Here is a 15,558-nt window from a genome sequence, read left to right as displayed (position 1 = left end):
CTTGGCAGAGCAGTTGCTGTACTGAGCTGTGATACAGCCAAATAGAACGCTTTCTGTGGTGCATCTATATTAAAAAAATTGATGGACCTCAATGTCAAATTTCCTTAGCCTCCTGAGGAAATAGAGGCGTCGGTGTGCTTTCTTGACAGGTCAGGAAGTATCCCAGGAGCAGGAAAATCGACGTTTAAGCCCTTCATCAAGAATGTTCCCGAAACATCAATTCTCCTGCTCCTCGGATGCTGCCTTACCCGCTGTGCATTTTCAGCATCACACTTCTCAACTTTGATCTCCAGCATCTGCAGTCCTATCTTTCTCCTTTCTTGACAAGTGTAGATGTGGATGGACTGGGACAGATTGTTTGGTGATATTTACTGCTAGGAACCTGAAGCTCTCCACACCTTCCACCTTCGCACCGCAGACACTTCCTGGAGTCAATGATCAGATCCTACGTTTTACTGACATCGAGGGAGAGATTCTTGTCTCCACGCCAGGCGGCTGAGCTGTCTACCACTTTCCCACACTCTGTCTCGCCCGACGTTTGAGATCCGACCCACTACCGTGTGGGTCGTCAGCAAATTTTGTCAATGGAGTTGGACTTGAATTCGGCCTAGCACAGTCATCAGTGTATAAGGTAAGGGACTGTGAAATGCCAATTAAATCACTGACCTTCTGAAGAAGCGTCACTGGACTGGCAACGTTAAAAAATCACACAACACCAGGTTATAGTCCAACAGCTTTAATTGGAAGCACTAGCTTTCAGAGCGCCGCTCCTTCATCACAACCACTTAATGAAGGAGCGGCCGCTCCAAAAGCTAGTGCTTCAATTAAAGCTGTTGGACTATAACCTGGTGTCGTGTGATTTGGACATTTGTACATCCCCCCCAGTCCAACACTGGCATCTCCAAGTCATGGACTGGCAACGGTCACCGCTTTCTGCTACAAGACCTGCTGAGCTTTTCCAGCTGTTTCTGTTTCAAATCTCAGTCCTGCCTCTATCAATGAGCTGCAGTAGTGGACGGGTATGAGGACAGAAGAATGCAGCAAGCCAAGCAGCTCCCATGGAGCTGTCAACCAAGGTTCAGTCCCGCCTCTAGCCTGAAACTGCCAATCAAAACCCTGACACTGAGCTGTCAATCAAGGTTCAGCCCCGCCTTTTATCCTGAAGCTGCCAATCAATATTCAGCACCGCCTCTATCCAGGTGCTGCCAATCAAAGCCCCTTCCCTGAGCTGTCAATCAATAGTCAGTCCCGCCTGCAACCCGGTGTTGCCAATCAAAACCCCTTTCCTGAGCTGTCAATCAATAGCCAGCTCCGCCTCCATGCCGGTGCTGTCATGACACTGAGCTGTCAATCAAGGTTCACCGCCCCCTTTATCCCGGAGCTACCAATAAAAGCCCTACCGCGGCGCTGTCAATCAATATTCAGCACCGCCACTATCCCGGTGCTGCCAATCAAAGTTCCTTCCCTGAACTGTCAATCAACACTTAGTCCCGTCGCTATCCTGGAGCTGCCGATCCAGGTCCTGTCAATCAACATTGGGCCCCGCCTCTTTTTGTTCGCGATCTGCTTCACGGCCTCACGACGTGGCGCCGCGGATGTCAATCATGTGGCCAGCCCCCGCCCCTCTTTGTGGCGTCACTCCGCCCACCTCCTCCTACGAGTGGCAGCGTGTGGCGCCTCCCAATTGGCCGTCCCGCGCCACACCTGACCGGCCACGCCTGATGCATGTCGGGGAATGTAGTCCTTCCTGCTGCGCTCCCATTGCATTCGAACAACGGAAATACTGGGCCCGGCGGAACTACAGCCCCCGAAGGGCACCGCGCGCCGCAGCTGAGCTCGGCCAGGGAAGGGGTGGGCGAGCGCATGCGCGGTCTCAGTCGCCTGACTGCGGAGTTGAAGAGGTAAGAGAGGGAGTGTGGCTGCTGGTGGTTCAAATGATTCCCTTATTCCCAATGCCCCCCCGACCTGATCTGGCCGTTGTGGGGAGGGGGAGTAGTGGATTTCTCTTTTTAAACCAGTTCTCTGGAAAGCCATGGCGATATATAACGTGGCGTGGAATGGGGGTGAAGGGTCAGGGGTCAAAGGGCCATATCTACCCCATTAAGGGCTAATATCAACCCCCACCAGGGGCAATACCTATAGCATCAATGATCTGACCCCCCTCAAGTCTCAATGCTCTGACGCCCCCCAAGTGTCAATGCGCTGATCCCTCAAGTCTCAATGCTCTGACCCCTCACGTCTCAATGATCTGACACCCTCACGTCTCAATGATCTGACCCCCCAAGTCTCAGTGATCTGACCTCCCTCAAGTCTCAGTGATCTGACCTCCCTCAAGTCTCAGTGATCTGACCTCCCTCAAGTCTCAGTGATCTGACCTCCCTCAAGTCTCAGTGATCTGACCTCCTTCAAGTCTCAGTGATCTGACCTCCTTCAAGTCTCAATGATGACCTCCTCAAGTCTCGATGCTCTGACCCCCCCTTCAAGGCTCAATGACCTGACCCCCTCTCAAGTGTCAATGCTCTGACCCCCCCCCCTCAAGTCTCAATGCTGTGACCCCTCTCAAGTCTCAATGCTCTGACCCCCCCTTCAAGGCTCAATGACCTGACCCCCCCTCAAGTCTCAATGCTCTGACCCTCCTCAAGTCTCAATGCTCTGACTCCCCAAGTCCCAATGCTCTGACTCCCCAAGTCTCAGTGATCTGACCCCCCTCAAGTCTCAATGCTCTGACCCTCCTCAAGTCTCAATGCTCTGACTCCCCAAGTCTCAATGCTCTGACCCTCCTCAAGTCTCAATGCTCTGACCCTCCTCAAGTCTCAATGCTCTGACCCTCCTCAAGTCCCAATGCTCTGACTCCCCAAGTCTCAGTGATCTGACCCCCCTCAAGTCTCAATGCTCTGATCCTCCTCAAGTCCCAATGCTCTGACTCCCCAAGTCTCAGTGATCTGACCCCCCTCAAGTCTCAATGCTCTGACCCTCCTCAAGTCTCAATGCTCTGACCCTCCTCAAGTCTCAATGCTCTGACCCCCCAAGTATCAATGCTCTGACCCCCCAAGTCTCAATGCTCTGACCCCTCAAGTCTCAGTGATCTGACCCCCCTCAAGTCTCAATGCTCTGACCCCTCAAGTCTCAATGCTCTGACCTCCTTCAAGTCTCAATAATCTGACACCCTCATGTCTCAATGATCTGAACCCCCAAGTCTCAGTGATCTGACCCCCCTCAAGTCTCAGTGATCTGACCTCCTTCAGGTCTCAATGATCTGAACCCCCTCACGTCTCAATGCTCTGACCCCCCCAAGGCTCAATGCTCTGACCCTCCTCAAGTCTCAATGCTCTGACCCCCCCCTCAAGTCTCAATGCTCTGACCTCCCCTCAAGTCTCAATGCTCTGACCCCCCTTTCAAGTCTCAATGATCTGACCCCCCCTCAAGTCTCAATAATCTGACCCCCCCAAGCCTCAATGATCTGACCCCCCCTTCAACTTTCAATGCTCTGACCCCCCTTTCAAGTCTCAATGATCTGACCCCCCCTCAAGTCTCAATAATCTGACCCCCCCAGCCTCAATGATCTGACCCCCCCTTCAACTCTCAATGCTCTGACCCCCCTTTCAAATCTCAATGATCTGACCCCCCCTCAAGTCTCAATAATCTGACCCCCCCAAGCCTCAATGATCTGACCCCCCCTTCAAGTCTCAATGATCTGACTCCCCCCTTCAAGTCTCAATGATCTGACTCCCCCTCCCCCCAAGCGTCAATGATCTGACCCCCCTCAAGTCTCAATGCTCTTGACACCCCCCCCCCCCAGTCTCAATGATCTGCCACCACCTCCCGCAAAGCTCTAAGACCTGCCCCCCCACCCACCCCCACCCCCACCCCGAAGGTTTCCTTTGCCCCTGAAGGCAGGCACTGGGGAGAGACAATGCAGTCTGGATGCTAAAACTCCAAACCGGAGGTGACAGGTACATGGGACATTTGTGGGGGTTCTGGAAGGTAAGGTTGGTGTGTGTACCTTACGCATTAGCATCGAGAGGTTTCCTGCTGACTTATGTGTGACTTTTTATTTCTGATTTTCTTTTTAAATGCCACAGATGAGGTTGCTGCTGGTCTGGGTGTGTCTGGGCTTCTTCATAGCTGCCAGTGGCGATGAAGGTGCAAGGCTTTTGGCCTCCAAGTCCCTCCTGAATAAATACGCTGTGGAGGGTCGCGACCTCACTCTGCAATACAACATCTACAGTGTTGGCACCAGGTAAAAGAGAGTGGGTACTGAGGGAGCGGGTACTGTGGGAGGGTCAATGCCAAGGGAGCGGGCACTGTCGGAGGGTCAGTGCCGAGGGAGCGAGCACTATTGGAGTTTCAGCACTGAGGGAGCGGGCACTGTGGGAGGGTCAGCGCTGAGAGAGTGGGCACTGTCGGAGAGTCAGCACTGAGGGAGCGGGCACTGTGGGAGGGTTAGTGCTGAGGGAGCAGACACTTCAGGAGAGTCAGCGCTGAGAGAGTGGGCACTGTCAGAGGGTCAGCGCCGAGGTTGCGGGCACTATTGGAGGGGTCAGCGCTGAGGGAGTGGGCACTGTTGGAAGGTCAGCACTGAGGGACCGGGCACTGTGGGAGGGTCAGCGCTGATGGAGGGGGCACTGTTGGAGGGTCAGCGCTGCACTGTCTCTGGAATCCTACCCAATATTAATTGGTCAGACCCCGATTGTGAGATCTTGCTGTGCATTATGGTGACCAGATTTCAAACAAACAACATTGCTGTGGTGCCAGTGGGACATTCAGAAAGGCAGTGGGGAAATGTGAGCCTTTAGCTTCCAACTGCTGCTCACTGCCTGGGTCAGGGTCGCGGTGTGTCGATTGACCACGTGGCTGAAGGACTTTCTGGAGGTCTGGGGAAGCAGGTTGGGCTTTCGTCTTCTGTATTTGTTTTCTGTTATTCCTTTGGGTTGATCCTATCGAATGTATCTGTTCCCCCTTAGTGCTGCGTTAGAGGTGGAGCTCAGCGATGATTCTTTCCCACCGGAGGACTTTGGAATCGTGTCGGGAATGTTGACTGTGAAATGGGACCGGATCGCTCCGTATCCTTTGTTGAAATCAATCCGTAGAGTGCTCCGTCCTATCCGGGCGTGTGTCCGGACTCTCTCTCGAGAAAGAGTTGGAGAATTCTTCCTGAGTGCCCTATCCCTGGTTGTTTTCCCCTTAGTGACATTTCTGACAAAGGAATGTTTAACCGTTGAAAATACCCCGGTCTCACTCATTGGCTCTGTGGTTCTAGAGTCGTACAGCACGGAAACAGACCCTTTGGTCTAACCAGTCCATCAGCCCACCTGCCTGCTCCTGGCCCATGGTCGCTCCAATCCTTTCCTATTCACAAACTTACCCAAATGTCTTTTAAATGTTGTCACTGTACCCACATCCACCACTTCCTCAGGAAGCTCATTCCACTCTCTGTGCAAGAGAATAAATGCCCCTTGTTCTTTTATAAAATCTTTCTCCTGTACCCTTTTAAAAAAAAAGAGTCCCCCCCCCCCCCCCTAATTTTGAAATCCCTAAGGAAAAGACACCTGCTATTCACCTTATCTATGATTTTATAAACCTCTACAAGGTCAAACCTCAACCTTCTAACACACACCAGTGAAAAGTTCCCAGCCTCTCCTTATATTTCACACCTACCATTCCCGCCAACTTCCTAGTAAACCCTTTCTGAACCCTCTCCAGTTTAATAATCTCCTTCCTGTAACAGGGCGACCAGAACTGGACACAGTTCTCCAGACGAGGCCTCGCCAATGTCCTGTACAACCCCAAGATGACGTCCCCAACTCCTGTACTCAAGGGTCTGAGCGATGAAGGCAAACGTGATAAACGCCTTCTTATTTGTATGTGATGTAAACTTTAAAGAATTATGTACCTTAGCGAGTTTTGAGAAGATTTCTAGCTCAGGTTGAGGTTTTGGGTGTAAGTTTGCTCGCTGAGCGGAAACTTACATCCAATTATGAACCTGAACTCCTGGGTCTTTCTGTCCTACAACACTACCTAAGGCCTGATGTTTAATTATATAAGCACAGCAGGTCAGGCAGCATCCAAAGAGCAGGAGAATCGATGTTTCGGGCAAAAGCACTTCATCAGGAGCTTTTGCCCGAAACGTCGATTCTCCTGCTCCTTTGATGCTGCCTGACCTGCTGTGCTTTTCCAGCACCACACTCTCGACTCTAATCTCACTTTCGTCTATTTAAGTCCTGACCTTGCTTGTTTTACCAAAGTACAATACCTCGTATTTATCCGAATTAATCTCCATCTCCTTAGCCCATTGGCCCAGTTGATCAAGATCCCTTTGTAAGCTTAGTTAACCCCCTTTACTGTCAACCATACCATCAATGACGACGTTTAAAAGACATCTGGATGGATAAATGAATAGGAAAGATTTGGAGGGACATGGCTGGGAGCAGGACTGGTTTAGTTTATGGACTGGATGGACCAAAGGGTCTGTTTTCGTGCTGTATGACTCTATAAATGACAAACAAAAGTGGACACCCCCTCCCCCCCCCCCCCCAGCACCAATCCCTGTGGAACACTGCTGGTCACAGGCCTCCAGTCTGAAAAGTGACCCTCCAGCACCGCTCTGTGTCTGGCAAGCCTCCAATTACACCCCTTTTCCTTCCTGAAGAAGGGCTTATGCCCGAAATGTCGATTCCCCTGCTCCTTTGATGCTGCCTGACCTGCTGCGCTTTTCCAGCAACACATTTTCAAGCTCTTTCCTCCCGGCCCGACCCATTCAGGACCCCGCCGGGGGTTTGAGCCGATATTCAGCATCGCCGTCGTTTTTCAAACGTGATATTAAAGCCAAGAACCCCCATATTCGCCCTCCCCCACCCGGTCTTGGAGGGGTGGGGTTTGGGTGAACAGGTGACAGGAGGTGGGGGGGGGGGGGCTGCTATTTGTCACACAAATGACATCAGTTTGAGAAGATCTGGGGGGGGTTGGGTGGCTATCAGCACCTGCTTGTGAGATCTTGCTGTGCACATATGAGACCTTAATGGGCCACAGCCCGTTTTGGGATGGTGTGGAAGGAGACATTTGAAGCTATTGGAGCTGTTAATTACGACTGTGCGCGCACGTGTGTGTCTCTCTCTCTGACTGTCGTGTGTGTATGTCTCCTTAACCCACTCCCTCCCCCCTACCCCTCTCAGAGCCAGCAACGTCACCCACACGGTGGTGCTCCGCCCCCTCAAAGCCGGTTACTTCAACTTCACCTCAGCAACCATCTCCTACCTCGCCCAGGAAGGTGGGCAAGTGGTGGTGAGTGTCGCAATCCGTGGCTGCATACAGTCAAGTGGGACCCTGTTCCGTTAGCCAGACGGTGGCTGGACCAGTTCTGGACTCTGCGCTGTGCGGGGGCAGGCAAGGGTGAGCGATTGGCACTGTGCCCACTAAAGAGGATACATCCAAATTCAGGAGGGCGTTAGGAACGAGTCTAATCAGAAAGGGGCCTCTCTTTACTCCCCTGTGATAATTGTGTCCAGGGGTTGTATCATGGGCATGGAGTCATACAGCACAGAAACAGACTCTTTGGTCCAACCCGTCCATGCCGACCAGATATCCTAAATTAATCTAGTCCCATTTAGAGTCATAGAGATGTACAGCACAGAAACAGACCCTTCAGTCCAACCCGTCCATGCCGACCAGATATCCTGAGGGACAGCTCAGTGGTTAGCACTGCTGGCTCATGGCGCCAGGGACCCGGATTCAATTCCCACCTAGGGCAACTGTCAGTGTGGAGTTTGCACATTCTCCCCTGTGTCTGTGTGGGTTTCCTCCGGGTGCTCCGGTTTCCTCCCACAATCCAAAGATGTGCAGGTCAGGTCATAGAGATGTACAGCACAGAAACAGACCCTTCGGTTCAACCTGTCCTTGCCGACCAGATATCCCAATCCAATCTAGTCCCACCTCCCAGCACCCGGCCCAGATCCCTCCAAACCCTTCCTATTCATATACCCATCCAAATGCCTCTTAAATTTTGTAATTGTACCAGCCTCCACCACATCCTCTGGCAGCTCATTCCATACACGTACCACCCTCTGTGTGAAAAAGTTGCCCCTTAGGTCTCTTTTATATCTTTCCCCTTTCACCCTAAACCTATGCCCTCTAATTCTGGACTCCCCGATCACAGGGAAAAGACTTTGTCTATTTATCCTATCCATGCCCCTATAATTTTGTAAACCTCTATAAGGTCACCCCTCAGCCTCTGACACTCCAGGGAAAACAGCCCCAGCCTGTTCAGCCTCTCCCTATAGCTCAGATCCTCCAACCCTGGCAACATCCTTGTAAATCTTTTCTGAACCCTTTCAAGTTTCACAACATCTTTCCGATAGGAAGGAGACCAGAATTGCATGCAATATTCCAACAGTGGCCTCACCAATGTCCTGTACAGCCGCAACATGACCTCCCAACTCCTGTACTCAATACTCTGACCAATAAAGGAAAGCATACCAAACGCCGCCTTCACTATCCTATCTACCTGCGACTCCACTTTCAAGGAGCTATGAACCTGCACTCCAAGGTCTCTTTGTTCAGCAAACTCCCTAGGACCTTACCATTAAGTGTATAAGAGTTGAAAAATATGGTGTTGGAAAAACACAGCAGACCAGCCAACATCTGAGGAGCAGGAGAATCGACGTTTCGGGCATAAACCCTTCTTCAGGAATGAGGAAGGTGTGCCAAGCGGGCTGAGATAAAGGGTAGGGGGGAGGGGCGCTGGGAACACGATAGGTGGAAGGAGGTGAGGGTGAGGGTGATAGGCTGGAGAGGGGGTGGGGGCGGAGAGCTCGAGAAGAAGATTGCAGGTCAAGAAGGCGGTGCTGAATCCGAGGGTTGGGACTGAGATAAGGTGGGGGGAGGGGAAATGAGGAAGCTGGAGAAATCTGCATTCATTCCTTGTGGTTGGAAGGTTCCTAGGTGGAAGATGAGGCGCTCTTCCTCCAGGCGTCGTGTTGCTATGGTCTGGCGATGGAGGAGGCCAAAGACTTGCATGTTCTTGGCGGAGTGGGAGGGGGAGTTAAAGTGTTCAGCCACGGGGCGGTTGGGTTGGTTGGTCCGGGTGTCCCAGGGGTGTTCCCTGAAATGTTCCACAAGTAGGCGGCCTGTCTCCCCAATATAGAGGAGGCCGCAGCGGATGCAGTAAATGATGTGTGTGGAGGTGCAGGTGAATTTGCGACGGATATGGTAGGATGCCTTGGGGGGAGGTGTGGGTGCAAGTTTTGCATTTCTTGCGGTTGCAGGGGAAGGTGCCGGGAGTGGAGGTGGGGTTGGTGGGGGGGGTGTGGATCTGATGAGGGAGTCGCAGAGTGAGTGGTCTCTCTGAAACGCTGATAGGGGAGGGGAGGGAAATATATCCTTGGTGGTGGGGTCTGTTTGGAGGTGGCGGAAATGACGGCGGATGATATGATGTATCCGGAGGTTGGTGCGGTGGTAGGTGAGGACCAGTGGGGTTCTGTCCTGGTGGCGATTGGAGGGGCGGGGTTCAAGGGCGGAGGAGCAGGAAGTGGAAGAGATGCGGTGGAGGGCATCGTCGACCACGTCGGGGGGGAAATTGTGGTCTTTGACGAAGGAGGCCATCTGGGTTGTTAGGTATTGGTTGTTAAGTGGATAAGTCCTGCTAAGATTTGCTTTCCCAAAATGCAGCACCTCGCATTTATCTGCATTAAACTCCATCTGCCACTTCTCAGCCCATTGGCCCATCTGGTCCAGATCCTGTTGTAATCTGAGGTAACCCTCTTCGCTGTCCACTACACCTCCAATTTTGGTGTCATCTGCAAACTTACTAACTGTACCTCTTATGCTCGCTTCCAAATCATTTGTGTAAATGACAAAAAGTAGAGGACCCAGCACTGATCCTTGTGGCACTCCACTGGTCACAGACCTCCAGTCTGAAAAACAACCCTCCAACACCACCCTCTGTCTTCTACCTTTGAGCCAGTTCTGTATCCAAATGGCTAGTTCTCCCTGTATTCCATGAGATCTAACCTTGCTAATCAGTCTCGCATGGGGAACCTGTACAGCACAGAAACAGACCCTTCGGCCCAACCCGTCCATGCTAACCAGGTATTCCAAACTAAACCCATCCCATTCGCTTGTGTGTGGCCGATATCCCTCTAAACCCTTCACGTACCAAAACAGATCTCTTTTTTTAATTGTCGTAACCGTGGGCCCATCCACCACTTCCTCTGGTAGTTCATTCCACACGGGAACTACCCTCTGCTCGAAAGGGCAGAATGGTCTCTGTTAGTTTCATCCCTCTGCTGGTCAAGCGTGTGTCTGGAAACTCCCACCAGCGAATGCCTCATGTCTGCTCGTGGCATGTTCCCAGGGAGGCAGCCACAGTTGACCAGGCTTTGTGTGTTTTCACTTTCCAAGGTGGGTTACTCGAGTGCACCAGGACAGGGCGGAATCCTGGCTCAGAGAGAATTTGATCGGCGGTTCTCCCCCCATTACGTGAGTATCTGCCTTTCTCATTAGTCCTCCCCTCCCCCACCTCTTGGATGTGGTCAAACTTTGTTGCACGCGGAGGTGGGTTCTCCCTCTCCCTATACCTCCCCCCTCCCTCTCTCCTCCTTACTCCTTCCCCCTCTCCCCTCTTTTATTAACCCCACCACACTCATTCTTCTTTCTCTCTCTCTACTTCTCTCTCTCTCCCTCCCATTCACCCCCCCATCCTCTTTGTCTCTTTTCTCTCTTCCCTCCTCTCTCTCTCCTCTCTCCATCTCTCTCTCCTCTCTCCATCTCTCTCTTTCCGTCTCTGTCTCTCCTTTCTGTAAGTCTGTCTCTTCCCCCCTCTGTATCTCTCTCCTATCAGTGTGTGTGTCTCTCTCTCTCTCTCTCTCCTCTGCCTCTCTCCCCTCCCTGTCTCTCTGTCTCCCTTCTGTGTGTGTCTCTCTCCTCTGTGTGTGTGTGTGTCTCTCTCTCTCTCAGTCTCTCCCTTCTGTGTGTGTCTCTCACTGTCTCCCTTCTGTGTGTGTGTCTCACTCTCTCCCTTCTGTGTGTGTGTCTCTCTCTCTCTCCCCCCTCTGTGTGTGTCTCTCTCTCTCTCCCCCCTCTGTGTGTCTCTCTCTCTCTCTCTCTCTCCCCCCTCTGTGTGTGTCTGTCTCTCTCACACTCTCCCTTCTGTGTGTCTCACTCTCTCCCTTCTGTGTATGTGTCTCAGTCTCTCCCTTCTGTGTGTGTGTCTCTCTCTCTCTCACTCTCTCCCTTCTGTGTGTGTCTCTCACTCTCTCCTGTGTATGTGTCTCTCACTCTCTCCCTTCTGTGTGTGTCTCACTCTCTCCCTTCTGTGTGTGTGTCTCTCTGTCTCCCCTCTGTGTGTGTGTGTCTCTCTCTCCCCTCTGTGTGTGTCTCTCTCTCCCCTCTGTGTGTGTCTCTCTCTCCCCTCTGTGTGTCTCTCTCTCCCCTCTGTGTCTCTCTCCCTCTCCCCTCTGTGTCTCTCTCTCTCCCTCTCCCCTCTGTGTCTCTCTCTCTCTCTCCCTCTCCCCTCTGTGTCCCTCCCGCCCGAATCTATCCCCTCCGCCTGTCGCTCTCATTCTCTTCTCTCTTTCTCTCTCCCTCTTTCCCATGTTCTCCACAGACACATTCTCATCTCTCTCTTCCGTGCACAAGTCGGAGTTGGGAGGTTGTAGATGAGAGGGTCCCACCGCAGCCTGTAATCTCAGCTGCAAACCGAGAGGATGCCATATTGTCAGGGGTGAGACCGTCCTGCAGACACCCTTTCAAATGCCAAGCTCTGTCCAGAGGGTATTTGAGGAGATTAGGGGATTATCAGAGACCAGGGCAGTTTCCCCAGTGTCTGATCTCTGCTTCCTCCTTCAAACTGATTCTGCTGTTTCTGTTCGGGAGGGGAGAAACAACATTTAAAATTCCTGAACTTGGGAGATTTACACTCTGAAAGGTGGGATCTAGGTCCAGAGCACTGACTTCGATCACAGACCAGTCACCACAATGTGTTTCGGTCTTGCTATGATTTAATGTTGTTTAAACTAGACAGAAGGTGAGTTCTAAGGAACTTTGAGAATAAAGTAGACAGCACGGTGGCTCAGCAGTTAGCACGCTGCCTCACAGCACCAGGAACCTGGGTTCGATTCCAGTCTCAGGTAACTGACTGTGTGGAGTTTGCACATTCTACCCCCATCCCGTGTCAGCGTGGGTTTCCTTCAGGTGCTCTGATTTCCTCCCACAATCCAAAAATATGCAGGTTAGGGTGGATTGGCCATGCTAAATTGTCCCCTAGTGTCCAGGGATGTGCAGGTCAGGGTGAATTGGCCATGCTAAATTGTCCCCTAGTGCCCAGGGATGTGCAGGTTAGGGTGGATTGGCCGTGCTAAATTGTCCCGTAGTGCCCAGGGATGTGTAGGTTAGGGTGGATTGGCCATGCTAAATTGTCCTGTAGTGTCAGGGATGTGCAGGTTAGAGTGGATTGGCCATGTTAAATTGTCCCATAGTGTCAGGGATGTGCAGGTTAGGGTGGATTGGCCATGCTAAATTGTCTCGTCGTGCCCCAGGGATGTACAGGTTAGGGTGGATTGGCCATGCTAAATTGTCTTGTCGTGCCCCAGGGATGTACAGGTAAGGGTGGATTGGCCATGCTAAATTATTCCATAGTGCCCAGGGATGTGCAGGTTAGGGTGGATTGGCCATGCTAAATTGTCCCATAGTGCCCAGGGATGTGCAGGTTAGGGTGGATTGGCCATGCTAAATTGTCCCGTAGTGCCCACGGACGTGTGGGCTAGGTGGGCTAGGCATTGGGAAATGCAGAGTGAAAGGGATAGTATAGGGGAGGGATACTTTTCAAAGGGTTAGTGCAGACTCGATGGGTTGAATGGCCTGCTTTCACACTGTAGGCATTCCACGACCTTCGGGCAGGGGCACAAACAACACACCGTAGTGTTTTATTCCTGGATTCCGCCATTGAAGTGTCCCCTTGTGTTGTTCCGGCAGTTGGACTGGGCAGCCTTTGGAGTCATGACCCTGCCTTCCATCGGAATTCCCCTGTTGCTGTGGTACTCGAGCAAGCGGAAATACGACACGGCCAAAACGAAAAAGAACTGAGCTTCAGGCATGGCAATCAGGAAAGCGTCATCTCTCTCCCCTCCTCCTCGGTCACTGGGACCACGATGATTTCAATCCACCACCAACCACCTGGCTTTGTGGGGGGGGGGTGGGGGGGTGTTGTTAATTAATTTATGCTACAGATTGTAATTTAAATTGGTGTCCCCGCCTGACCAGCCCGGTCGTCTGAGCCTTGGCCCTTCCATAATCTGCTTGTGCTCGATCCTAAAGTGATTGCTCCCCCACTCCCCCCCCCCCGCCTTTGTACCTTCTGTTGGTATTCATAGACCTCTCGATCTCAACAGGGAATTACCAGTGTCAACGTATCACGCTGCAATTACGGCCTCCCATCACTGGCGGGGCTGTGGCGCCTTAGGCTGGTGTCTCCCAGCTTTGTATCCACACTTGCAGAGATCCCCCATCTCGACCTCCCAAGGCTTCCTTTGTTGTAAATCTACAGCAGATTGCAACTCATTTCTTTTCGCTCTTAGCTCTGCCATCCAGCTGTTGATACGGTTCAAAAACAACCGAGGGTCTTTCCCTGAGATGTTCAACCAAGGTTCCGATGGCCGTTCTCGAACCTGCTCACAGATGTGCATCCTCCTTCAGTCTTTGCGAAAGGTTGACCTCTTATTCTGTGGCACACATCCCATTCCTGCTGCTCCCCCTCCCCTCCTTCCTTCATCCTCCTAGCACCGTCCTGTCCTGCTTTCAGGTGACTGGAGAAATCATTTGTCCGGACTCGGGACTGGGCTTTGCTTTGTTATTTGGCTGCCATCCCCCCCCCCCCCCCAGTCTTAACTACGACTTGTGTTTTTCCTTTCGATTTCAAATCTGAAGGTGTCCTTTTCTTTTGAAAAAATAAACGAGGATTTTAAATGTTGCTGGAATAGTAGAGGTCCTCATCATCAGGACCAGTGCAACAATGCTAAATCTCAGGGGACCAACAGTTTATATTGCAATTCTGTCCTGTCCTGCAAGAGAGAATTAGCGCCATGTAAATTGTTGTCCCCTTTGAAATTTGGCATTGTTGTAGCTCATCAGGACAGAATTGCAAGAATGTCAAAATCTCAAAGGGGTCAATTTAGACGGCGCTAATTCTCTCGCAGCCTTCTCAATTTCATCAGGACAGAATTGCAAGAATAACACGTTACAAAGGGAGCAACAGGAGGCTCACTGTTTTTCAATCAGTATAAATTGTTGTTCCCTTTGAGTTCTGGCATTCTTGCATCTGTCCTGATGAGTGCAAGACGAAAAGCTTGACCAGCGCATCACGTTATGTTGCGCCAGTACCCCTAGTTATGTTCCACTAAATGACCATTTGTAAAAAATAAGAGAGTCTTCCTGAACAATGAGGGGGGATTGGAGAGCAACAGATCACTTGGTCTTATCCGTTGCTAGAAGCTGATCGGTAATTTCTCGGTTGTTAAATCATTGTGCCCCTCCACCGCCCTATTAGTGCGACAGGTTTGTACGGACTTTTACACGTGGAGAGAAGGGTTTATTTTTAATAAACAAAACCTGAAACTGAAACGGCCTTGTTTTGAAAATCCTTTCCCAAAAGCTGGAAGTCTGCCCTGACTGTTGGAAACACAGCAGTCTCTGGAGACAAGGAAGAGTGTTGACCAACTTTCGTCAGAAAAGGTTTGAGGGGATCAAAGGTCATGACCTTGAGTGTGGGTTCTGCAGGTCGCTAAATGGAAAGGGGGAAAGCAAAATACAGGGAGGTTATACTGAAAACGTCCACATCTTTAGCAGAGTAGGCAGTTCCATGACAGAAATGATGCCGATGCACCAGACAGAATAGATTTACCAGGATGTTGCCAGGTGGAAATGCAGCCGTGATGGAGTTAAAAATCACACAACACAAGGTTATAGTCCAACAGGTTTAATTGGAAGCACTAGCTTTCGGAGCGCTGCTCCTTCATCAGGTGGTTGTGGAGTACATAATTGTAAGACACAATTTATAGCAAAGGTTTACAGTGTGATGTAACTGAAATTATACATTGGAAAATACCTCGATTGTTTGTTAAGTTTCTCATCTGTTAGAATGACCATGTCAGTTTCGCTACTTTAATATGTAAATCACAAAACTTTGTTTTAAAATTTACATTCTCAGGTTAACTCTAACAATTGGTATCAGCCCAGAGAAGATGTTGAAGGTGTTAGCCCCCTGTCTGTGCCATAACGTTTAGACTGATTCTAATCTAAAAAAAATGAATTAACAGAGTCTTACTTGGATTCTTGCAGTTTTTGAGCAGAGTACAATGTAACTCTGCAAGTACAAATTCACCCCACAAACGTATATGTGGGTTTGTATGTCTCTGGGGTAGGGGGTTGTGAGTGTCTGAGAGAGAGTGTATATGTGTGTGAGTGTGAAGGGTCTAAGTCTGTGATAGGAGGCATGTGGGAGGGAGTGTGTGTGTCGGAGTGTCTGTGTGTGTGTGTATAGTGCAATGGTGGTCACCTGTAATGTGACAT

General features: G+C 51.0%; 1 protein-coding gene across 1 annotated transcript; it reads left to right on the top strand.

Moving 5' to 3' along the window:
• Nucleotides 1–1,710: 1,710 nt before the first annotated feature.
• On the top strand, nucleotides 1,711–14,610 carry ssr2 (signal sequence receptor, beta). The gene is made up of 6 exons (XM_087985194.1): nucleotides 1,711–1,901; nucleotides 4,083–4,240; nucleotides 4,965–5,063; nucleotides 7,173–7,281; nucleotides 10,396–10,473; nucleotides 12,967–14,610. Exons 1-6 carry the CDS (start codon nucleotides 1,722–1,724, stop codon nucleotides 13,075–13,077), a joined length of 735 nt encoding a protein of 244 aa, XP_087841320.1. The 5' UTR covers nucleotides 1,711–1,721; the 3' UTR covers nucleotides 13,078–14,610.
• Nucleotides 14,611–15,558: the final 948 nt, after the last annotated feature.

Source organism: Chiloscyllium plagiosum, unplaced genomic scaffold (assembly GCF_037043375.1).
Source record: "Chiloscyllium plagiosum isolate Xiang-an unplaced genomic scaffold, Cpla_swu_hap1 HiC_scaffold_50, whole genome shotgun sequence".
Lineage (NCBI taxonomy): Eukaryota > Metazoa > Chordata > Chondrichthyes > Orectolobiformes > Hemiscylliidae > Chiloscyllium > Chiloscyllium plagiosum.
Note: the sequence above shows the minus strand (reverse complement) of the source record. Positions and strands in the feature narration are given on the sequence as shown.